This window comes from Drosophila melanogaster, chromosome 3L, assembly GCF_000001215.4.
Source record: "Drosophila melanogaster chromosome 3L".
Lineage (NCBI taxonomy): Eukaryota > Metazoa > Arthropoda > Insecta > Diptera > Drosophilidae > Drosophila > Drosophila melanogaster.
Window position 1 is genome coordinate 5,629,142 of NT_037436.4, and position 24,481 is coordinate 5,653,622.

A 24,481-nucleotide genomic window follows, 5' to 3' on the forward strand; every position below is an offset into this window, starting at 1 on the left:
TAGGCCTTTATTCCCGGCCACAAAACGGATGCGGATTTACCTTTTGATTCGCATCCTATCCTCCGTCTTTTGTCTTTTCATCGGGCGTTAAGTTCAAGGTTGGCTTGGCCAGCTAAAATATTGATTACACCACGTGGTCAATTACACTTAAATTATGTAAATGCTCGTTTTTCAATTTGTCTTGGCAGACTTTAATAGAATGGCAATACCCATTTACGGAATGTTAAGTGTTTTTTCCCACTAATTATATATTTATTAACCATCCAGGTTTTTGACGATATGCTCACCCATTTTTACGACTGCGGCTAGAGGCTTGATGGAGAGGAAGTTGGTATCTACTCAAAATGTGGTCTCTGAGTAAGTGATTTACACTTTATTTATAGCGCAATTTTATAGAGTTCGATTAGATCATTAATGGTTCAGAGATTGAGTCATGGAATGACTGGCGTTTATGCACAGATGTCCATTGATCTAAAGGAGCTTTCAAAGTTATACTTTTACTTTTAACTAAACTCATTTTTTGAATAATATTACGAATTGGGAAATACATGTAAAGAAATCTGTATGAAATCGAAGTTGTTTCACCATTCACTGGAGAGCTGCTTAGAAGTATTGCATAAAGTTAAGAACCGAAATTAAGTAATCCATCACAATGATAAATTACCTTGTAAAGTGATGCAAAAAAGCTCTCACTTCCCATTTTGCGAGCGCGACATTTGTTTGCCAATTGTTTGCATGCAATTATGGCATCATGAAATTTGATACCCAAAAAAAAAAAAACAGGAACAGAAATAAAACTGAAACAGAAACAAATCATGAACAAACCAATTACATGCCGTGCCAAACTTCTGGCCAAGAGAGAGAGAGCCCCCACCAAACGGGTTAAGAGCATTGAGAACAAGTGGCCCACGGACGGCATTTTGTTGCGCTTGGCTTGCGCCGATTCTAAACTTGTTAGAAGAGTGGTGTTGTAATTTTACGCTCGCATGCTCAATTTACGCTCGCTGGCCAGACTGCGGGTACACTGAAAATAAAATCATCGCAGTCTCTTATAAAAAGCTCAGCTCGACTTAAAGAAGTACGGATTAGGCTGGAAATATTTGTAATGGTTTCTTATTTTACTTAAAATTACAAGTAGGCGTATACTTCATTCATTCATTTCTTTTCAAAACAAGGTTAAACATTTTTACAACTTACATATCCGAAAATTAAAAAGCTTGAATACGAACTTTAGTTTCAAAAGTACGGTCTCTAATCCCGTCATTTAATTTAAATTCTAGTACTTTTTATAATATTGCTGCTTTTAAGATTACTATATGATCATCGATATTGCTTTAAAAATATTGTATAATTTTTTTATTTTTGTGTGTTAGAAGAGTTTAGAACTACATATTTTGTGCGAAAAAGAGTGGCGGTATTTGCCAGGGTATTGGTGCTGCCAAAGAGATACCTGCGCCCGCGCGCTCACCTTGAATGAAAGTTCTGGCCTGTTGCGCTCAGTGCGCGCGAGTGAAAGAGACGGATAGGGTGAAAGAGAAAGAGAGGGGCAGAGAGCTGAGAGAGCGCCGAGATGTGGTTGTGATCAGTGTAAATGGCACTGCGATCAAGAACCTGAGACACCTGAGCTGCGCCCTACCTGTGTGTTGGTGTGTGCTGCTATACGCTGGTGTGTTTGAAGAGAAAGAAGAGAGTGCTGGGCGTGCGAGTGTGTGCGTAAGGCCGTGTAATGAAATGCTGAAAAGTCTATCTGTCTGCGCAGTCGACGCGCTGCCGCTGCTCTGCCTTCAGAAGCCTCTAACGACATCGACATTGAAGTCGCACCGCGACTCATCCGTAGTTTCAGTTTCCCGTAAGCAACAAAACGATCGAGACATGATTTCGTAAGACGCACGCGTTACGCTTCTACTTGCTTCAAGACAGCAAAAAGACCACTGATCCACCAGACTTTGCAACATACACCCACCCACAAAAAGTTCTGAAACTAAGTGTATCTAGAAGCTACAATTCCCAATTCAAAGTGATTTGTGTCTATCAGCTAAACTGACAAAAAGTGACATACACATAAGACTGCCCCTAGTTATGCAAATGAAATTCCACTAGACCTAAGCCAATTAGTTCAATTCCCCAACCAGTGCACTTGTGTATCAAAAATATAGTTTGCTCAACTATATTCGAAAAGTTTAAGAATAACAAAGTGTCTATTATGATCGAAACTTAAATAGCCAGCAAGCACTTTTCGGCTTCGGATTGGATTTATTGCGTAATGGATTTAAATTTACCCGCAACATTAGCAGCAACCTCAACAACACGGAACGGATATGCATTTAAACACTGAACATGGTAAGTATTTCTAAATGATTTACCTTATATAAACTTCGTAACTTTTCCTAGCTGCCTTTTTATTGCTCCAAGTCAATTATATAGCTGACAAGCTAACGATTGAGCTTGCTAATAGAATTCGATGAAGGGTTTTTATGGGTCTAAGTTTACAGATTGAAATTGTCTAGTTTGAAGCAGTTCCCGAAAGTTCTGTAAAGAAAGCTTTCTTCAGAAGACTGTCTTCGTTGGAGAAGCTTCAGGAAATTTTAGAGCGGGTTTTTTTTTTGGAAGGCGGTCATAACAGAATGAGAATGAATACAAATTGTTCTTTTCCCATAAATTGCATAATAAATCATACTGGCCACTGGTAATTAAATCTTTTCTTTCAAATCAGTTCTTAGGTAATTTCTAATTTCCAGTTAGAACTTTTTTCAAAACTTCTCTTTTAATTTATTCTTAGATAATTTTTCTTTATTTCAACTTTTTTATTGACATCTTAATTGCTTGGGTTCTATTCCTGATTTTCAACTTTTTCTTCACTAAATCTCACATTAAAGCCATCATAATTTATGACTAGCGTTTAAAATTAACCATGATGTTACACAGCAGCAGCCAGCAACATCTTATTATTCTTAACACCACGACGAAGACTTTCACATACAATTTATGCTAATCATAAGTTTTCGATAGAAAGGTTATATAATAGTACGTCGCACTGGGCGAGAACAAGTTTTCAGCAAAATGCCCAAAAAAGCGGATAAAAAATGGTATGATGATTAATTACAGGCAGGATAGAAAAATGGCATAAGCAGCTAAAATTTCTTAGCCGCAAATGGGAGATGGCAGAATGATGGGGACTGACATTTCATTAGAAAAATCATGTATAAAGCTACGCCAATCTCCTGTCCCTATATAAACAAAAAAAATATATATATATATATATATAAAATATATATTTTAATAATCACATCAGCAAAAACAACAATATAGCACTCACAACACAAATAATTAGACAAAACCAGTTTGGGCTTAAACAAATCGCACAAACAACAAAATGGGGGTAAATATACGCCGACGGAGGGACAGAGAGCAAATTATAGGCTGGATAGCAGATGGAGCGAGATGGCGACAGATAATTGGCGACGTAAGGCAGAAAAACCTTGACTTTGACTTTAAATGACTCGACAACTGATCGCACGCTAACACGCTCCAACAGACGGCGATAAAAGCAACAACGCCAGCAGCAGTGGCAATAAAATATTGTATAAACAAATAAATTGAAATCGAAATCGAAATGAGAAGAGATGAATGAACAACACAACGACAAGCCGATCGAATGAAATCAAAACTTATTGCGAATTTGTAATGCGATTCAAAATCACACGATGATCATTTCAATATCAAGGTCATTAGCAGCTGCAGCTGTCCAAGTTCTGTCGTTGGCCACCTGCTCCCACAGAGCTGTCAGTCTTCCCTCCTGACTTGATTCCAAATGGCATTCGAAATGAGTTATATCTCTATCCGCCCATATATTGCTTATATAGCTTGGAAACAGCTTGCTTCATTTTGCAATTTAAATGAGCTCGCCGTCTAAGTTTGTGTATGAAAGCAATTCTTTTGATTCCTCTATGGCTTTTCCCTCTTCTTCATTTGTTGTTGTTGCTGTTTCTTTTTTTGGCACGCATGCCGAGAGTTCATTGACTGTCAGCCGCAAACATACACACATTCTATGCCCCCACCCCACATAACAAATGACTTAGGCAACAAACTTGCCTTCGTTCGGTTTTCGTTTTCATTTCGAGCAACAGAAGATGCTGTGCGCGTAAGCGAGACAGAGCGTTAGGGAGAGGCCAAGGACCTAGGCCAAGAATTAGAGAATCCCCTCCGCAAATCCCCCCCTCGAAAAGTGAATCTGCCGCTTCAGCTAGCAGCAGCAGCAGCCGCAGCAGCAGAAGAAGAAGCCAATGACCAGGAGGGGAAACAAGTTCAGATCGGCTCATCCTTGGGCCAGGGGCACGGTTTGAGTTTGGGGCAGGTTGCAACAGCCAGCTCCTCTATCTCAGCCACCTCCTCCTGATTCCCGGATCCCCGGATCACCCCCAATGGTACAGGCATCGCACATTGGGAATCATTTGCCGTGAAAAGGGCGTTCAACTGGCAAATGCTCATGGGCACATGGCGTGCTCAACTGAAGCAAGCCAAAGGTTCTTGCACTCAGCAAGTTCTTCTGCTTCTGCACTGGAAACAAGAGCTTAACAAGTGCTCCATTTAAAATAAATGAAGTTAAAAAATCAAATAGCATCGGAAATGGAGTTAGGATTCTTAAAAGCATATTCAGCTAAAAAAAATTCAATTATGGCTAGATTTCTAGTATATAACAAATCAAATATCAGTTATAAGTTTTTTCTCCGGTGTTCTTATGTCCGGTTCTCTGCCACTTCTAAGGCCTGATGAAAAGGGAATCAAATCACTCTTACTCTTGGCCAGCTTTTTTTATTTGCTTGAGCCAGGGTTATTGACTCGCTCGTGGTCTTACCTTGGGCGGTTCTTCCTGCCTTTTGCTTTCTGCTGGAGCTGCATCTTCGTTTGAAATTGTTGCTGCCTTGGCCACTTGCCACGCACAAGAGGATGAGGCTGAGGAAGAGGTGGAGCTGCCAAGTCATCCGCGGCAGCTTCCCAGGTAACATACAAAACTAATAAGAGGCTTAAGAGAGGCGGCAAAGAGAACGCCGACGCACAGGTGGGATATACAGGTAGAAAGAAAGAGCGAACCAGGAAGAAAGTGTGGCCAAGCAAAAGAATGGAGCGAAAGAAGTGGTAGCGCAGCAGCAGATGAAAAGAAAACAAGTTCAATGACCGACCTACTCAAGCGCGTTATAACCAAAGCGCGCACACACACACACACATGCATACACATACGCACTGCGGAGAGAGGAGAGAGCACATGCGCATGCGCACAGCTCGAAGCCGAAGCCGATGTCAAGCCGAAGTTGAATGCCGAAGCCGAGTTACGAACCTCACTTGACGTTGAACTTTGATGCGACAGGTTCTGTGTCAATGTTGTTGTTTTGTTGCCTTTGTCGCCTTTGTTGTTGCTGCCTTGACACTATCGTGTTTAGCTGTAAATGCCCACATTGTTGTTATTGTCTGCAGTGCATAGAGTGTGACATTGAGCACTCTGCGAAAAAGTATCAGCCAACTCTAAATTGATAATATTAGATAATATATACACACAGTAGTTCTCTGAATGTAACATAAGCATTAAATATCTGTTATTTACACAAATACGTTAAGAACCAATTTCTGTCAGTGCATTGATGATCATTGATCGAAAGATAAAAGAGTTGGCTGTTACAATAGGAAAGGGGGTGTTGGAGCTGTCAAACTATTTGTTTAGGCCCCTCTCTTTAGAACTGGAAATCAAATTATGCTCATTTACGCGCCATGAATACGTAATCCCCCAATTTGCCGGCCACTCGTAATTTGACTATGACAAAATGGCTTTTTATTAACCTAACGGTACATTCACCGGCTGTACTCCACCTATTACTTTTCGGTTTTACAGTTGTATGTCGCTGGCCATTAAAAAACGTGCTTGGCGTTCTTTATGACTATTTCGTTGGCGGTTAGATTCACAAAGACAACGCCGAAATGAACTCTGAAGAGGTCTAGCTCATTCGAATAGTTTTGCATAATGTCCCTGGCACCGAGACTTCCGGCTGCAGCTCTAGTTCATTGTCAACGGTCAATTTGCAATCGAATGGCAGCACAACCCCCACAAACAGAGCATGCGTTGCAAAAGAGAAGAGAGCAAAATTTGGGTTAAAAGAGAGACTGCAGCGAGAAATGCAGCGAGAGCTTTGCAACGTCTGCAATGCACTTTAAAAAACGGGAGCTGAGCTTATGAAAAATAACATGCAATCATGCTAAAAAAGATCAATCATGTTGATAAGCCTAATTACCCTAACAAGTGAATTTCTATGATTCAAGAAATAGAAGCATTAAAGAGATCTGATTCAAAATGCTAACTACCCTGAAAATCCTAATCAAATGCTGTCCTAGACCAATAAAGCCTTCGCCTGACCTAACCCAATATGTTTTGTGTTCCAAAATAAACCCTGGCTGTGCGATTTTCTCGGCCCAGAGCAGAACGAGCTGCCAGAGATCCACCCTCAATAGGTTTAGACTCCCGAACTTAAAAAAAAGCACGATGTTGGCCGAATCCGCAAAACGAAGCTCTGCTAAAAAAGGGCCGCCCTTGCTGCGCTGCTGCCGCTGCCGTGCTGGCCCTGTTGTTGTTATTGTTTCGCACTGGGCGAGTTCAGTTGATGCCAAGTGCAAGTGCCAATAGCATTGGCCTCCACCCCGCCGCCACGCACCGAACAGCCCTACCAGCCCTCTTAGCCCCCTGAGAGCCACCCAGAACCACCTTGTTTACTGTCTGCAGTCGGCGGGCAGAGAAGCCGGCGTTGCAGCCAACTTCGCTGCCGCATTTGGCTGAAATCGAAGGGAGCTGGCAGCTTTTGCAGCTGCTCGTTATTTCAGTCCTGACTCGGGATGTTAACGCGTTGGGCAGGTCATGTCTCATGGCACAGCCGCGTTGCGTGGACCAAAGAACGGCAAAGAAAACCAGCAGGACATCCCGTGCACTGAGTTCAATACATAAATAGTTATATATATATATATATATTAGCTACAAGCTAAGGCCGCCGCCACAAATGTGTTCAATTAGCAAACGAGAAGCGTTTAAAATAGCGTACATCGAGTGCTCCAGTGCTGTAGTGCGTTAGTTAAGTGTTAAGCTCGCCATAAGTCAATGTATCTAATCAAGTATCCCGAGATACCACCAATTGGTGCAATGTGTTCACACGTCGATCAGCGCAGACCATTATACTTCGATCGCATCTACTTTCGCGACACCTTCGCCAACATCAGCTTCTTCAAGTCGCGCTTAAAGAGCCATCAAAAACTGGCCAACACCTGAAACAGAGCCATTAAGACTGAGGCCGCAAAACAGTGAGACTGAGTTTGAATTGTGCAACAACCGAAATCAAAGAGGTAACTAATAGTCTAGAATGGTATAGAATGGGATTGTGCAATAGCCTCTGAGAAGTAAGCACCGGTTGGGGTAAGGGTTTTTGTTTTTTAGCATAAAATCTACTTTTGCTTTTGTGCTGACCATGTCCTAGCGCACTGACTCCCCCCGCTCCGTCTTTCGTTGTGAAAGTTCGCCGCTGCCGACGCAGTTCAACAACCTTTCTCTCTACACACAGTTCAGTTCAGTTCAGTTCAGTTCAGTCCAGCTCAGCTCGGCTTGGTTCGGTTCAGTTCAGTTCAGTAATGCACTCCGTTCCGAGGAGCAACCCAGCCCAGCCCAGCCCGAAAGCAACCGAAAGCCAACCCAGAAGCAACCCAGAAACAGCCCACAGCGAACCCAAACCATATATCCTTATATCCCAGACACAAACACCAGTCGTTGTCTCTTTCGCTCGCATGGCCTTGGTCGTGCGGCGCTTTTGCTGAATGGGTGGAAAAAATTAAAAGTGAAACTTAGCTGCGCCTGCCTGGGCAGACGATGACGTCGGCGCAGAAGCTCGGCTCAATTGCAGTCTGCAGTCTGGAGGTCCTTGCCCTCAGCAGCAGCGGCGCTGGCACGACCCACGGAGTTTTCCACGCCGGCAGAGGCAGAGACAGAAACAGAGGCAGAGCGGAGTTTTCCACGCTGCACACTGTCAAGTCCACGTTCACGAGAGGAGCGCAAAAAGGACACAGAAGGAGCTGCGAACCCAACCCAAAGTTTCGCAGGACCTTCGCGTCTGTCTGCTGCCTGCGCCGCTGCCACTGACGGCGTCGACTGCTCTGCATCCTTCGACGTCGTCGTCAACGTCATCGCATCGCCATCGCCATCGTCCTGTGTGTGTTTCGCTTTCCGTATTGGGTGTGTATCCGATTGCCCGGGTACGACGACCGTACGTGCCCGGCGGAGTTCATTGAACGCCAGCCGCAGCTCCAGCGATTTATGTATGGAAAGCGAAAAGGATAATGAGCCGAAGTCGACTGAGCTCGATGCCTGGGCCCTGCCCCAACATAACGGACTGCACTGTTAAAAAAAAAAATATTGGTCTATGATTTCTTAAGCATCATAAGAGTTGGAATGTGCCAGCAAAGGTTAGATAAATAGATAAGGTGTTATCAATCATATGAAATTTGATATCCCACAAGAGATTTAATCGATTACTTTGTATAAAACTACTTCGTTAGTCTGTTAGTTCTTTACATGAACCATACACAATGACATCGCAAAGGACATTTTCTTGCAGTGTACTCACATCCACACTGATGGCGTCGTCTGGCGTCTGAAAATGCCTGAAAAGGGTCGTTCGCCTTTTCTGTTGTCTGGCCCTTATTTTTGTTGTACTTGTTGTTGTTGTTGTTTTTTTTCACTTTGCCCTGTGCGAATATACGAGTATGTGTGCTTTTTTACATTGACTTTTTTGTTGTTGTCATGGTCTGGCAACGAATCTCTCTTTTGGCCCCGCCCCCTTTTCGCCAATGGGAGGCAGACAGTGGCTGCTCCTTTGTCGAATTTATGCGCATTTTCAATCGCTTTGTCGTAGGTCGTGTTTGTTGTTTGTTGTCGTTCCGTTTCGTTCCGTTCGAAATTGTCGTCAAGGTAATATGTCGCCCACAGGATTATGGATTTAAGCCGCTTCCTTGCGAAGTGTCCTGATCCGCCTGTCGGCGCAAAGGACACCAGTGAAGAGTTCTCAAAGAGCTAAATCGGTTGGGGTTTCTACTTAATAGTTCTGCACTTTTAATTGTTGCTCATTGATTTTCGCCATTTTCCATTTCATATTTTCTGGTAGCCATGACATCATCAGCCAAATCACTTGGCTGCAGTTGGATTTGCATTGCCTCATCGTTGCTGCGCCTCTGCCGGCGTCGACGTTCACGTCTACGTCTATGTCTGAGTCTGGGTAAAAAGCATTTGACCTTTGGGTTCGTTAACCCTTTTGTACGCTAGATGATGTAAGCCTGAAGGACCTGCAGCAGAAGCTCAGAATAAATATTTGCTTGACAGTGGGTAAACTGTATCCCATGAAGCACTTAAAGATAGAAACGCCCTTGCTCCATTGGCAATCTAAATTTCCAAGTATAATCATTACTAATTAAACGGCAAACAAATACATATAAGAACAGCAACAACAATACCATGCAAATGGAAAACTTTCACTGCGCAGTAGGGCGAAAATTTGCCAACTGATAAGAAAGCAAAATGCAAACGAAAAGCTTAGCAAAGCAACTCGAAATAAACACTTGAAGCGTAAACTGCATTGATAAGGAAAATGCTGGGCAAAAAAAGGGGGAAAAGGGTCGAAAAGGGGCCGGTGCCCCTTCGAAAATAGCACTTAATTTATGGTTATTTGACCTACGTCAAAGCTAAGTGGAGAATACATGCAATCAGCAAATGCTCAAGGGCAATGCCTAGGCACTCAGAAATAATAGGGAAACAATAAAAAAATCCTATTGATTTATTGCCATTAAAAGCAACAGCTGCTAAAGTTGGAAAAACAATTAGTCAAACGCCAAAAGATAATTCAGCAGAGCAGCAACTGACCAAGTTATACAACAACAATTCCCATTCGCTTTTTATTGTTCTTAACAAAATGCATGAGAAGGAATTTCAAAAAGTGTGTTATTTTAATTTGATTATCTGCGAATGTCATGTGTACTTAATTATGCAAATTTTAAAACGTATCAAAAACAAACACATTGCACATTTATTTCAATTACCTGCTTCAGCAATAAAATGAATGAACTTAATTCTTGGGAATTGTTTAATTGAATACTTTCGTTTTTGTTTTTAGAGAATTTGCATTGAATGTGGTACAAAAAATGTACGAATGTTTAAAAATTGCTTTTGAAATTTGCGTACTTAATCTACTTTCGCTTTTAGCTGTGTTGCTTTCTTTGTGTTCGAATTGAATTTTTAATTGATTTATAATTTACGATTATTAACTGACAAAATCCCCAACGACTTGACTGTACAGTGGGCATCGCCTAAGTGCTTTGCAGGAGTGTGAGCAGTTCAATCGCCTTTCCTCACTCTCGTTTGTGGGGTGGAGATTGCATTCATTGTGCACATGCGCATTTCGAAGTAATAGCAAAAGCAACAAAAACAAAAGAATGCACAACATTTTCAAGGTTAAAGTGCAACGAAACCGCAACACAATACCTAACCAACCTAAAGGGGGTGGATTATGGGTGGGTGGTGAATTGTGGGTGATGGTGGGTACTATGTATACAGAATCATCAGCATAAAAATAACTGGCATACCTTTTGTTCAGTGTCCTTGAAATGCTGATATTAATTTCACGACACTCTGATTAGATAATCACTTACACACACCCACTGTGCGGCCTGCATCCCCCCTCCACCCCCACCAACCCCTTCCTTATTGTTTTTTATCTTTTTTTGCAATGCGGATGAGTGAGACGAATGCGGCAATTTTTGTTGTTTTCGCATTCAATTCGCATGCACATTCTCGACTTGTGACTCAAGGTTATGATGATGATGATGATGCTCTAGCTGAACGCCCCACCCGCCCACGGCGCCCTCCTCGCCACCCCCTCCCCCCACTAGTACCCTTAACGCTGAAAAGCTCACACAAATTATTATTACACAGGCAGAGAGAGAGAGAGAGAGCGAGAGAATAAACAAATAGCTCGCAATTTTATTTTATCAGCTGCCCCACCTCACCAGCCCGCTCGTTTCGTTTTTCGCTTTTCGTTTCGTTTTGCATGCACATAAAACTAAATGCAAACTCCCCGCCATTCCCTCACCATTTTCCACCCCTTAACATTTTTACATTTCCGGGTTGTGCCCCCTCTCCATCGCACACACACACACACACACACCCTGTATTTGGGCACTGACTGACTGCAAATCATCTCGGCCGACAATGAAAAATATGGATTAACTGCGAGTAATATCGTGTGCTGCATCTGTAAGTGCGAAGCAAGTGCCAGGCTAAAATCACTGTATCCGACTCGAAAGTGTAGCGAATTCGATGTCATAATAGATCAGGCCTTGGGCAAAAAGACCTAAGAATGTGTAAACAAAAATTTGCAATTCCTGGTTCCGCCTTTGATAGGTATTATGGCTTAGATTATTTAAAATACATAGACACATTGACAAGAAATTCATTCTTCATTAGAGTAATCAAAAAAATACACACTTAATAAATTGACTATTTGATTAAAATTAAAAAAAAATGATTCGGAGATGTAGTAATGCTAATGAAATACGACAATCTCTACGAAAATTAATATGTAAACTTACTCAACAATCTTTTGAAATTGAGTTATTAGTTATACAATCCTTTTGCCAATACAGAAGCCTCTACTTTTGAAGCACTTCCATGGCTTGCATATGGCTAAATAATAAATATTTACATTACACTTGAAAAAACATCGTTAAATTTGTTTATTCATTGAAAGTACTTAGCTTCGCCGATTTCCTACTTAGATAGAGCGAGATGGCGAAAAATTTATGACTGCGGCGCTTTGGCAGAGTGCAGTTATCAGCTGAACGTGCGCACACACACATACAAAGTACCATATAGAAGTGCATACATTACATTCATACATATACATATATGTACATATATATTGGTATAGCGCTAATGCGGTTAGTACAGTTCACTTTGTCCTTGAGCGAGCGATTCCAAGCGGCATGAGACCCCATTTGGGGCTCTGTTCTGTTTGGCTCGGCTACAATCGCTTCCCGCAGTGCAATTTGATAAAGATCGATGCATGGCGAGAGCATAGGAGCTTCGCGGAAGTTTTTGTTCACTGGCGGCGGCATACGCGGCATACATGGCGTATGCGCAATGTGCTCTTATCACGGGTCGTCAGCGTTCAAGTTGAATGTTGAATGCCTCTGATCAATTGCCTCTTGCTATGTTCTGTTTATACCTTTTTTTTTGTTTTTTTTTTTTTTGTTTTTGTGTTGCTTTTTATGAGTTTGTCTTGGTCTGTGTACTTTATTTATTTTTAATTTCGCTCGCGTCGAGTGTGTGTCCTTCAAATGCAATTGTGCGATGATTAGAAACGCAAAGCGCCAAGCGATTTTTACTTTTTGTTTCTAATGTCTGTATGTGCAGCTGTTTATTTTCATTTTCGCAGCGATAGCGAAAAGCTTTTTTTGGCGCGCTATCTGCAGTTTCACGCTCACGAATGCAGTTTGTTGATTTAACTAGAATATTGTTGATATTTGTGCAGCAAGGCATACATGACTTCCTTGTGTGTCGAACGCATCTGTAAATTGCGCAAAGGGTTGCCGCCACCCCCCCTGAAAAACGAAAGTATCTCGTGAAACCCACCAGCTCGATTCTTCCTCATTTCGTCTGCATATTTTTGGCTGACGGCGCCAGCTGGCAAGAACCCACACACAAAAGTGGAAAGACATAGACAAGGGATGGGAAAATCACGAGCAGCCAGAAATCACTTTCTGCAGATCGTTTTCGCACATTTCCGCACTCGCTGAACAGAATCAAAATGCAATTCGCAAGTGCAAGTGCAAGTGCATTAGGCATCATTCAGCGCACACAAGCCGACATACCGACATTCAGATAGATTCACATAGTCGGTAGTGTTGCAATTTTGCATCCGTGTCGCATTTGATCGCCGGGGCTCGGGAAAATCGTATTTTGTACTTCGCATTCGCATTTTGCATTCTACGTGCGTGCAGTTCGACAAGCGGACGGAATCGGGATTCGAGCCATTTTGTAGCTCCTTTTGGCCACTTGAATGGTTTACCGGGGTAGTTGAATATAGAAGCGTATTTATTGTTCATATATCTGTATCGATTGGGTGAGTCCACAACCACAACCATTCCTCCCCACGAACGGCCTCCAAAGTGAACTTCCTGGTTATGGGATTGCACTCAACATGATTGGGGGGGCGCGATATCATTTTGTATTAATAGTTGAGATTGGGGTGGCGATAAGAAGAGTTCCTGGTATTTCCTGCTGCAAATAGACCAGGTTTCTAGTGAAGGAAATCCCTAGTTAAACTAATCTGCTTGCGGATGTTTGCAGCTAAATACGTTTTATTTATTCAAGTTGGGGTTTAATCATTTCCATAACCATGAATACCCACAAGAACTCTCCCTTAATTTATGTAATCAAAGTGAAGTGATCATGCAATTATATGTTTCCCAGCAAATTGTCCAAGGGACCCTCAAGGCGAAACCAATGCAACTTCCCCATTTCTAGGAAGGAACTGAATGGCCAGCCTTGCACAATAAATTCTTGATTGCGCAGCTGAAAATGTCTGAAAAGAGAGAAAAAAAACAGGGAAACTATCATTTTAAATAATCGACAAGCAACCACCAATAAACCACTGCTTCAACCACTAGCCGCACCACCGAGCCACCGAACGAGAAGCTTTTCGCCAGCGGAAAGCGCTTTCACAACCCTCTCTAGCGCAGAACTTTCCGAGCGAGAATTTGAGAATCTTTAACGGGATGCGTTCGTATGGCAGTGCAATGGGTATTGGTGCAATGCCGGTTGTTGTGTGTGTATGTGTATGCGACTTTCTATGTATGGGAAATTGCAATTTTGAGCTTTTTTGGGGTCTACGCCGGTTGGATGTGGGTCAGTAGTAGGAACTCTCGGTTGGCGGCGTCAACGTTTCCCTAGCTCTTCTTCACAAAAATACACATTGCAACCGAACGAAAAAAGTATAATAAATATTTCTACTTCAATCTTTGTTCGTATTTTCGTTGTCGTTTGCCGCAGATGCGTCTTAATTTTATTTCCGCCTGGCGAATTTCGACGGAAATCTTAAATGTCGCAGTGCAAATATTAGAATGCTGACTGAGCAGCAGGAGCTCTGTAGTCGTAGTTTGTCAAGCCAAGCTGGACGGCCACAGCCGGAAAATTATTCCGGGGCGGGCGGCAGGCCACACGGCGTATGCGTAACGAGTGAACGAAACGGAAAGTGATGCGTAATTTGCGGGCCCAACCAACAAAAATTCAAATAAAAGGAAAAATATCAGAATCAGTGCAAGGCGAAATACAAAACCCGCAATCAATTATCAGCTTCATACTAATTAAAAGCCCAGCAAAAAGTAAACGGGTATTATTTTAATAAAAAAATTGAAAGCAATGTGAGGGAAAAACCAGTGCAAATGCAAAACGAGAGTACAAAGCGCACCAAAACGGCAGCCAAATGAAGAAGAATAATTCAAGTGAGTTGTCTTCGAGGAATTTTCATTTCATTTTCTCAACCGGTGATGCGGTGGGTGGGCATTGGGTGGCCATGCCCCTGAACGTGAACGTGTAACCTCCACTAAGGCCGTAATCTTGAACTGCACCACCAACACCAGAGCCGCACCCCCTACTTTTGGCTGACCCCCTGCACTCGCTACTCGTTGCCGTTTTGCAGTTAGCTTTTAGCAGTGGCGATAACACGAATGCAACACTGTGAAAATTCTGAGGAGCTTTTCCAGGGCGAGGGAGTGCAGGGGTTCAGGTGTAGAGGATGATAGGCGCCTCTATTTATAGCGCCAAATTATGACTATTTTTAAAACGCATTTTCCCATCCTTTGTGCCATTCCAGATCAAGTAAAACTTCAACCACAAACAACTAGCAGAATAAGCAGCAACCACTGAACCCCCTATATATATATAAAATCAGCACATATATACACAGTGTTAGCTGAGCAACAATCTAGCTATAGTCGCCATGCATGGACATCACAACCACAACCATCTGCCGCAGCAGCAGCCACAAAATCCGCAGGAGCAGCAGTCGGGTGCCATCATGAAGGCAGCCAACCAGCCCCACCATCCCGCCCACAGCCATCCGCTCAATCACCCACATCCGCACCAGCATGCCCAGCCACATCCGCATCCACATCCCCATCCGCATCACAAGCTGTCGGCGAGAAGGGCGCGCAGTCGCAGTCGAAGTCGCAGTCCGACGCCGGATGGCAATCAGGACTACGATGTGACCAGGATGCGGGAGGAGGACTTCGAGCGGCTGGCCGTCTACCTGGTGCCGGATGTCCAGGCGGAGCGGGGACTGCCCAATCGGGCGGACAAGACGCTGCCGCGCAGCCTGACGCTCAAGTCATCCATGGTCTACTCAACGCCAAATGTTAAGGTAAGAAAGGATCTATACAAATGAAAAGCCCTAAGAGCTTAAAAGATTATACAGGAGAATGTGAAGCTAATCCTAGCATTTTGATTTTTTCCTAACTTGCAGACTGAAGGAGTTTGGAGCAGCGGGGTCATCCCACGTGGCACTCGCTTTGGCCCATTCGAAGGCATTCCAACCTCTAATTATCCCAATGATAAGAATAAGGCGCGCTATTTCTGGCGGGTAAGCATCCTCATCTCTTTTTAAACATTTAACGAAGGGTTAAGCATCTGTTGTGGGCTTTCAATTCATTTGCATATTTTTTATTTGCCTTTGTTTTTGGTCACAGCTCCTTCGCAAAAAAAAAAACGAAGGTTTTAGTGTTGCCTTAAATGAGTCATTATAAAAATCACCTAAAAACATGCTTCCCCCATCCAATCATCCAGCCGAAAAGAAAATCGAAATATGCAACTAACCAACTCGTTTCTCTTTAATTTTTATTTCATGTGATCTAATCTTAAACCATCCCACAATTACCCAACCAAAATGAACACAAATATGTATAAAACCAAAAAAAAAAAACAAAAAACCGATCATAAATTCAAAATTATACTTTTGCATTTTGGAACGAATTCGATTTGATTGTGGTTAAATCAGGTGCAGGGAACACGCCACATAACCTACGGGAATATTAAGGTACCACTCACGATTTATGCTTTCTTTGATTTCTATTTGTTGTCTTTGAATCCCAAAACTATACACCTGCTTTCCCAGCTAATCCCCGATCAGCACAAAGCCTCTTTCTAACTAACCTTGCACTGCTCTATCAATCTATATGTGTTGTGTATTTTAAAAAAATTTAGGAATATTAAAGAGTATTTAAAAAAAAATACTTTTAAATTATGCAAATTTTTCTAAAAACACATCCTTCAATCAATTTTCCTTGTAGAATGAGCTATGTTTTTTCTTCTTTGTTGTGCGTCTTGTGTCGTTATGCTTTCTTTCGTTTTTCTCCAGAATTTTTCTAAATCTCCCCATTTCCCCCCGCTCTTTTCTCTTTCTGTAGATCTTCAAGGACGATGACTACTATTACTTGGATGGTTCCGATCGCTCGCAGTCCAATTGGATGCGCTATGTGGCCTCCGCTTATAGTTTATCCGTAATGAACCTGGTGGCGTGCCAGCACCAGGAGAACATCTATTTCTACACCACCCGCGACATTCTGCCCAACGAGGAGCTAATGGTTTGGTACTGCAAGGACTTCGCCAGTCGCCTGGGCTACGATGTGGATCCTGAGACGACGATCTTCGGCGCATGCAAGCAGGCTGTGGAAGCGGAGGAGGAGGCGGACGAGGAGGAGGAAGAGGCGGAGGGAGAGGACGGAAAGCCGCGATACTCGATGCCAGCTCCGGAAATTCCACCCGATGTGGCCGTGAGTCACATAACCTACGTCATGGGTCTCCATCTGCCTGTGGGAGCGGGAAATGGTCCGGCGAATGGTTCGGTTGCGGGTTCCGTTTCCGGTGCCACACCTCCACCACCGACTGCCACGCCATGCTGCCGCCGCTCCAGTCCACCCGCCCACGTCAGCACCACCACCTCCACTTGCAACGCCCACCACCCGCACATCCAGCATGGTCGACATGCCTCCGTAATCATCGGCCAGGATCGATCGCCTATGGCCAGCAGTGACAAGGATACGGCGGGATCTCCCCTTTCCGGTCTGGACCATCAGATGACCCCGCAGGATGGCAGCGTGAGGTCTGTGAGATCGGACGAGGGCTACCACAGCAACGAGTGCCACGAGGATGGACTCACACCACCCGAGGATTCCAGCGACAGCGAGAGTGAACATAACTACGTGCTGGACTGCTCGAAGAAGGCAATTGCTCCCAAAGAGACAGTGATTGCCCAGGCCCAAAAGCCCAGCAGTTCTCCACCGGCAGTGGTAATGGCCAACACGACTACCAACTCGATGATTAGCCACAGTTCACCCACTGCGACGCCCATTTGCGAAACGGACAAGAATGAGTATAGAAAGTTCAAGGTGAAAATGCCGCTGAAGTACGAGTTCAAGAACAAGACCTGCGTAAAACAGGAGCCAAGCCTTAAGGAAGTGGACCAGGAGATGTCCTTGCCGCAGGAGGAGGAGGAGGATCAGGTGATGCATCCGGAACCCGATTCAATTTGCCCATCGACCACCACCCATCTGGGCGATGAGCACATGCTGATGATGGAGCGGGAACGGGAAAGGGAGCGCGAAAGGATCCAGGAGAGGGAACCATCCAACCAGCAGCCCGCCTCCTCCACGGTCATCGTACTGGAACACAACTCTGGCGGTCAAGCCCGCACCATTGTCCCACTGAGTAAACCCTACTACGAACCAGATCCTCCCGGCGAACGCTATATGCGATTTGGCCAGCCCTCTTCCAGCATCCTGGAGACTATCCTCACCAGCCAACATCGCTTGGAGGCGGCAGCTGCTGCGGCAAATGCCTGCCGACAGGCCAATGCCGCCACACCACCGCCCACATCGCCCACGGAGATGGCCTACAGCTACAAGAAATCCCAGCGGTACGGTAATGCCGTGAGTCCGGATAGTAGTTCCAATCTGGGACAGAATCCCGAGCAGCTTTCCTCGTCGGCAGTGGTGGTCGGCGAACAGGAAATGACCAGAGCCACCATGATCAAGGGAGAGTGCTCACCACCACCGCCTAGCCACCATCATCACAATGTCATCTTCTCGCCCTCGAGACATGCTGCTTATCTGGGAGCCGGCGAAGCGGGTGGCCACTCACCGAGTCCGGGTTATCCTGGCTATCCCCACTATGGAGCTGCAGCCACCTCGACCTTCCACTCACCACCACATAGTTCCCATTCCCCGTTCGATCGCCAGTCGAATGCATCCAGTGGTGCGGGTTCGGCCACAAATCTGCATTTATTGCAAACCAGCACCCAAATGCTGAACCATCCGCTGATGCAGCCCCTCACACCCCTGCAGCGTTTGTCCCCGCTGAGGATATCCCCACCCAGCAGCCTCAGTCCTGATGGCAACTCGTGTCCCCGCAGCGGCAGCCCCTTGAGTCCCAATTCCTTGGCCTCCAGAGGCTACCGATCGTTGCCTTATCCGCTCAAGAAGAAGGATGGCAAGATGCACTACGAGTGCAATGTGTGCTGCAAGACTTTTGGCCAATTGAGCAACCTCAAGGTGCACCTGAGAACCCATTCCGGCGAAAGGCCCTTCAAGTGCAATGTGTGCACGAAGAGCTTCACCCAGTTGGCGCACCTCCAGAAGCATCATCTGGTGCATACGGGCGAGAAACCGCATCAGTGCGACATCTGCAAGAAGCGTTTCTCGAGCACCTCCAACCTGAAGACCCATTTGAGGCTGCACAGTGGTCAGAAACCATATGCCTGTGATCTCTGCCCGCAGAAGTTCACACAGTTTGTGCATCTGAAGTTGCACAAGAGACTGCACACGAACGACAGGCCCTATGTGTGCCAGGGTTGCGACAAGAAGTACATCAGTGCATCCGGCTTGAGGACCCACTGGAAGACCACCAGCTGCAAGCCCAACAATCTGGAGGAGGAGCTGGCCATGGCAGCAGCGGCAACATCGGAGTGTTTGGGTAGGTTTCAATGGCTTACTGCTCTGGGTTAAACTTAACTAACATTAAATTTTTTAAACATTCAGATAAAGACCATCCCGAACCGGACTCCCGAGAAGCCTACGAGCAACTGACGCAGCACATGCATCCTGCTGTGCATCCGGGATTGAGGCACCTCTCGAGTGGGGGTCAATCGCCACCGCGCCTGATACCCCTGGGCAATCACATGGCGCCACAACAGCAGTCGCATCAGCAGCAGCAACAGCAGCATCAGCAGCAGGGAGTGCCACCGCCCCACTTACTGATGACCCAGCATTCGGTGGGTCCGGCACCCATGCTGCTGACCACCGCCAGCCAGTTGCCACCACCGCCGCCACATCATCAGCAGAACTCGCCCAGCCGTCTGCTGCAACATGGCCACGCACATCCGTTGCAGATGCAACAGCAACAGCAGCAGCAACAGCAGCACTCGCCCAAGGGACTCAAATCCCTGCCGGAATCGGGGGTGTATCTGCATGGACAGCATGTGCAGGCCCAGGAGAGCAGACCATCGGTCATTGAGTCCTCCAACCAGCCCATGATCATCGAATGCACGTAGAAGGTACATGGTACATGGTATATGGAGCAGCTGCAGACCAGACCAGGAAGTGATGTAATCCAAGTGCAATAAAGTTAAATAGAGTTAAGCGACAGACAGGCAGACAGACAGACGATACCCCTTAAAACAAAAAAAAAATCGAAAAGGATAACAAAAATGCAGCACAAGTAAACGTAACGGTATTATTATATAGTTGTATATAGTTAGAGATTCCCCTCGTAAATTTTTGGATCCTCCTCAAACCCTGAAATTGAAATTGAAAACTCATTTTCGCGCTATGAAAACTAGATCTCACCAATTGGCAATCCCATGAATTCTTCTTCTCATCATTATCAGCATGGCAGGAGAGCACTAAAGGCATATTATTTTTGATAAATATTTTATATATATACACCGAACATATATATCGGAAGTGAACAAAATTGGTTAACAGCAAGCGATTGTTAATGGGAAAATAAATGGAGCCGGGAGCAGATGAGAATTTTGCAAAAAACTGAGAACGAGAGAAAGAAAATGCATTTACACTTGACTTTCGATGATTTTCCAGTTTTGATTTGTTCTCTCACCCTCGCTGTTTGTTTGTTTGTTTGTTGAGGCGCGCACCTTTAGATGTAGATTACGTAGTAAAGAGTTAAAGGATAAATAAGGATACATTTACACATACAATACATAGATTCAAGTTGCCTTATTTGAATTTCGTTAGCACTGAGATCCGCGAAAAGAACATTTCGATCATCTCTGTTCAGTAAGAACAGAACTGCAAAGCTTATATACGTATTTTATATATGAATATATCATTATTATACATACGAATATATATATATATTTATATGTATTTTATTATATATACACAACCGGAAATGCAGCAACAAACAAATGATAGCAAAACTGTACATAGAAGGAAATCTTATTTCGGCATCTGTTGAACTAGTATCGCCTAGCTATATATAATTACGTAGACCTCTAGGGATTACCATTACCATTATCATTATTATGATTACTATGATTATTACGGAAAAAATGATATAAAAACTAAGCAACAAACAAAAGAAAAAAACGTAAAGAAAACTTAGCTGAAAAATCGGTGCTTTTGACTGTTTCCATTTGTCCACGTTTACATTTACGATTGTATTTGTATTTCGAAACATATGAATTATATTGTAAACCACACTAAATATATATAAAATATATACACGTTAGTATAACTCTCTAGGATATTTCCCCACAAACTACTTTGCGCCTTAATCATTCAACCTTTGTCCAGCTCCTTTAACTCCTTTCACCACAAACAAAAACAAAAAAAAGAAGAACGGAATCCAAAAAATTTGCTCGTATTGTACTTTACCAAAATTATGCTCTCAATTAGTCTTCGTTTTCGTCTGAATATTATATATATATATATAAAATCTTTAGCTAAACATAAGCTTATAATCTTAATGAGGCTGACTAGCTTTAAGTATCCACGTAAATCTATTAAGAGCATATTAATTAAATTAGACACTAAGGTCTGTATATTAAAGGCTGAGTCCAGCACTCGGCTTCGATCTGTAAGACACAACACCAATTCGTAATGATTAAGTATTTGTCTTGTAAAGTACGAGATACGGGGGTGGGGAGTTCGGGAAAAATTGTGTAGAATCCCGATAATTGAGACTAAGACTATGCAAAAGTTTTTGTATTTTTGTATTTGATACAAAGCCAGCAGGAGTTAGGAAACGAGTGACGATGAGATGTTTTAGCCACGTAAAGTCTAGTTTAAGCTAGCCCTAAGATTTCTAAGCATATGCAATATTTATACGCATAATATTTCTAAAAAGAAAAGCAAAACGCAGAAAAGATGAGACAAGCCTACATACATGGAAAATATAAAAGAAGATAATCAAAATTATACAAAAAAAAAAAAAACAAACACAAAATTGATTTTTTATTTCTCGTTTGGTTTTAAACTCACATTTGTTGGTTGTGCAATCATCTAATTATTATTTTTTTTTTTTTGTTTTTTGTGCAATAGTTCGCGAATTTATGTTTTTGTTTCTCTTCGCCATCATTTGATCGACTTGAAACTCTTTAGGAATCTACTAAAATAAGCGACACACATAATACTTTCCTATTTGTGAGACTGAATGAATTACTATATATACAATACTCGTACTCGTAACTCATAGAAAACAAATCCAAGCTCCATCAGCAGCCCCATCTTATAGAGGGTCTGCTGTGGACTCCACAGAAACCCAGACATTTCGATATATATTTTACCGAACCTTTTGTTTGAGCAAGCATTGTAATATATTACGATACGAATATGAATACTTCTAGGCATATAGATATATATTTATACAAAGCACACTTACATAAATACGTAGTCGTAGAGAGCTATAGCTATAGCTATTTATACATACGAACAACCAATGGCCTATGGTTAAAGCGCCCAACTTTGTACAGAAATTGAAATCTGTTTCAGGATTCAAGGAACGTGACGACACAACGTAAATTTAAATGGAGAATAAATGACTGCTTCTTAGTGTTATAAGTGACTCTGATTTAGGTCGAACATACATGCACACATTTACACTCGCTCACACACACACACAAACACACAGACACACACACACACAAATGATTCAAGGATCAATTCTAGAAATCAAATCCAAATATATATTCCATTATATATTCAATAAGTCTATCGTATACCTTTATTGCAATCAATATTTCAAATGTATGAATCTATATAATTACAATTATCTATAATTCAGCCCTATATAGATCATGTAGAGCCTTTGTTATATGTACGTATATGTATGTCCTATGAAATTGTTTCCCCACTCTCTCTCTCATATACACAAAATGTACAAAATTGGTTCTCATAAATAATTAAAAATTAGAAAAAGAAACAACAAAAACGCAGCGAATTTCATTTGCAATCAAAGCGAAGCCCAATTAATTAAAAAAAAATGCAATTAAATGTAATCATTTTAATATTCGAGATGGAGATTGAGTTTCTGTTTGAACCCTCTTGAACAAAATAAATGTTGATTTATACGAGCCTCAAGGTATATACACGCTTATATATCACTCACCTCTTATACCACAATAAACGAAATAATTGACTATATGCATATTTATACGCCAATTACATGCGAGACATCTTAAGAGAAAGCAAAACAAGAATTATCTAATTATTTGAATGCAACTTAAATTCCTATTAATTATATATGAAATATCTCTATAAAATATCTCTAAAGAATCACAATTAATAACAGTACGAAAAGAATGAATAAATACAAAAATATTTCATACTAAAATCATTTGATGCTTGAGTTAAACACAAAAAACGTGGCATACTTTTGGGGGAGTTTGCTCTTATCATATTTTTTAACGTGAACAGCTTAATTATAGATCGAACGATAACTATTTTAGGTGTAGTGTATTCCCACTCTTATTTAGTTTATACTGTAATTAATGCAACTACATTGCATACAATTTGATTAAATTCAATTGCTCCGTGCGAAGGCAGCTTATCGCGACTAAGAGCTCTTTGACGGTCTGTCACTGCAAATGGAAACATCAATCACATGTCAATCTACAATGAAAGTAGGGCACTTCAATGCTTGCGCTTACATGTTAACCCCCCTGGACATGCAAATTGTGTGCGTTTACGCATAAAAAGATGACAACAAAAAACGTATCCTGATTATCGACGAGAAAACCCCGAAGGGAGACGAGGTGCCATATCGGGTCAAACGCGTGCTGTGCGGAAATGCCACATGGATGGCTAAATGGAGCGAATGCCTGCATCCCATCGCCGTTTTTCTACACCCCAACGTGCCTCGAACCACCCCACGCGCTCTTTCATTTGCGATTTTGCATAGAATTTCGGTCTGGAATTTTCCTCATTTTCATGTCAGCCTTGATTTTATGTTTGGCAACGTTTTATAGTTAAAGCCGATTATTTTCATGGCCATTGTGTCTGCGCCCCCGTTCACAATGGCCCGTCTGGATGTGCCTCGAACCAAACTGAACCGATCCTCGGACCCTCGGACAATGCCCGGCTGCACTTCCCCAAACTTCAATTGCATTGCCTGTGTGAATGGCAGGACGCCTTGTTAATCCTGTTCCAATTACGCACATGTGAGTGCCTGCCATCCGTTGCATCCCTAATGGGCACTTTCGCTCTCGCCGCGTCCTTTGTCCCTTTGGCCGGCTTTGTCCATCGACCACTGGCCAGCGGATTGAGATTGGGAGCGGCTTAGGGCAGCCAAAATATTGATTACAGACTGTGCGACGGCTGGCTCACGATGCATTGTTTTGGGTTTTTTAGCATTTATTTACTATTGATAAAACATCAAACTGACCCTCAGTGACCCCTCAGGCATTAACAGCGCTCGCCCTTCGGAAATTTCTGATGATTTTCATCTTGTTTGGGCCTCGATTGGTTCATATTACCTTTTTATTTGCGTTACCAATTTTTTACATTGATACCAAAACAAGCTGTGAAACATAAAATATTACTTATAACAATCCTAGTTTTTAAAAACAAATCCTTTTCATAACAAGTCTTCCGTTTATCTAAATGTTGTCAGTAGCAGAAGTTGTTCATTAGATAAACTAAATATTCGAAAACATTTCTGCGACATAGTTATTTATAAATTAGGTCGAACAACTAATTTTAATTTGCCCTACTAATTTCTGGTAATTTTACAAAAATATTCTTCCAAATTTATCCTTCGAAAACATTTTTACTGCAAATCGATCCTGGTCTTGCCAAATTTACGAACCACAAAATGTTCATCTGATGCCTCCCCTGTGCA

The 24,481-nt window shown here is 42.8% G+C and overlaps 1 protein-coding gene across 6 annotated transcripts; it reads left to right on the forward strand.

The window, feature by feature from the left end:
- Window positions 1-1,841: 1,841 nt before the first annotated feature.
- Window positions 1,842-22,953, forward strand: Blimp-1. 6 transcript variants are annotated; one of them, NM_001274513.1, is made up of 6 exons: window positions 1,842-2,340; window positions 14,946-15,491; window positions 15,594-15,710; window positions 16,125-16,163; window positions 16,534-19,096; window positions 19,162-19,795. In NM_001274513.1, exons 2-6 carry the CDS (start codon window positions 15,072-15,074, stop codon window positions 19,671-19,673), a joined length of 3,651 nt encoding a protein of 1,216 aa, NP_001261442.1. In that variant the 5' UTR covers window positions 1,842-2,340; window positions 14,946-15,071; the 3' UTR covers window positions 19,674-19,795. The 6 variants fall into 6 exon arrangements, with proteins under 6 accessions (NP_001261442.1, NP_001286945.1, NP_647982.1 ...); NM_001274514.1 differs by lacking the exon at window positions 1,842-2,340 and adding an exon at window positions 6,874-7,377; NM_001300016.1 differs by lacking the exon at window positions 16,125-16,163 and having other exon boundaries at window positions 19,162-22,953.
- The last annotated feature ends 1,528 nt before the right edge of the window (window positions 22,954-24,481 follow it).

Excerpts from the sequence above, each read along its gene's own strand:
- Blimp-1 (NM_001274513.1), top strand. The coding sequence starts at position 15,072 with ATGCATGGACATCACAACCACAACCATCTGCCGCAGCAGCAGCCACAA. Across the intron at positions 15,492-15,593 it reads ACTCAACGCCAAATGTTAAG|ACTGAAGGAGTTTGGAGCAG; the intron begins GTAAGAAAGGAT and ends CCTAACTTGCAG. Across the intron at positions 16,164-16,533 it reads TAACCTACGGGAATATTAAG|ATCTTCAAGGACGATGACTA; the intron begins GTACCACTCACG and ends CTCTTTCTGTAG.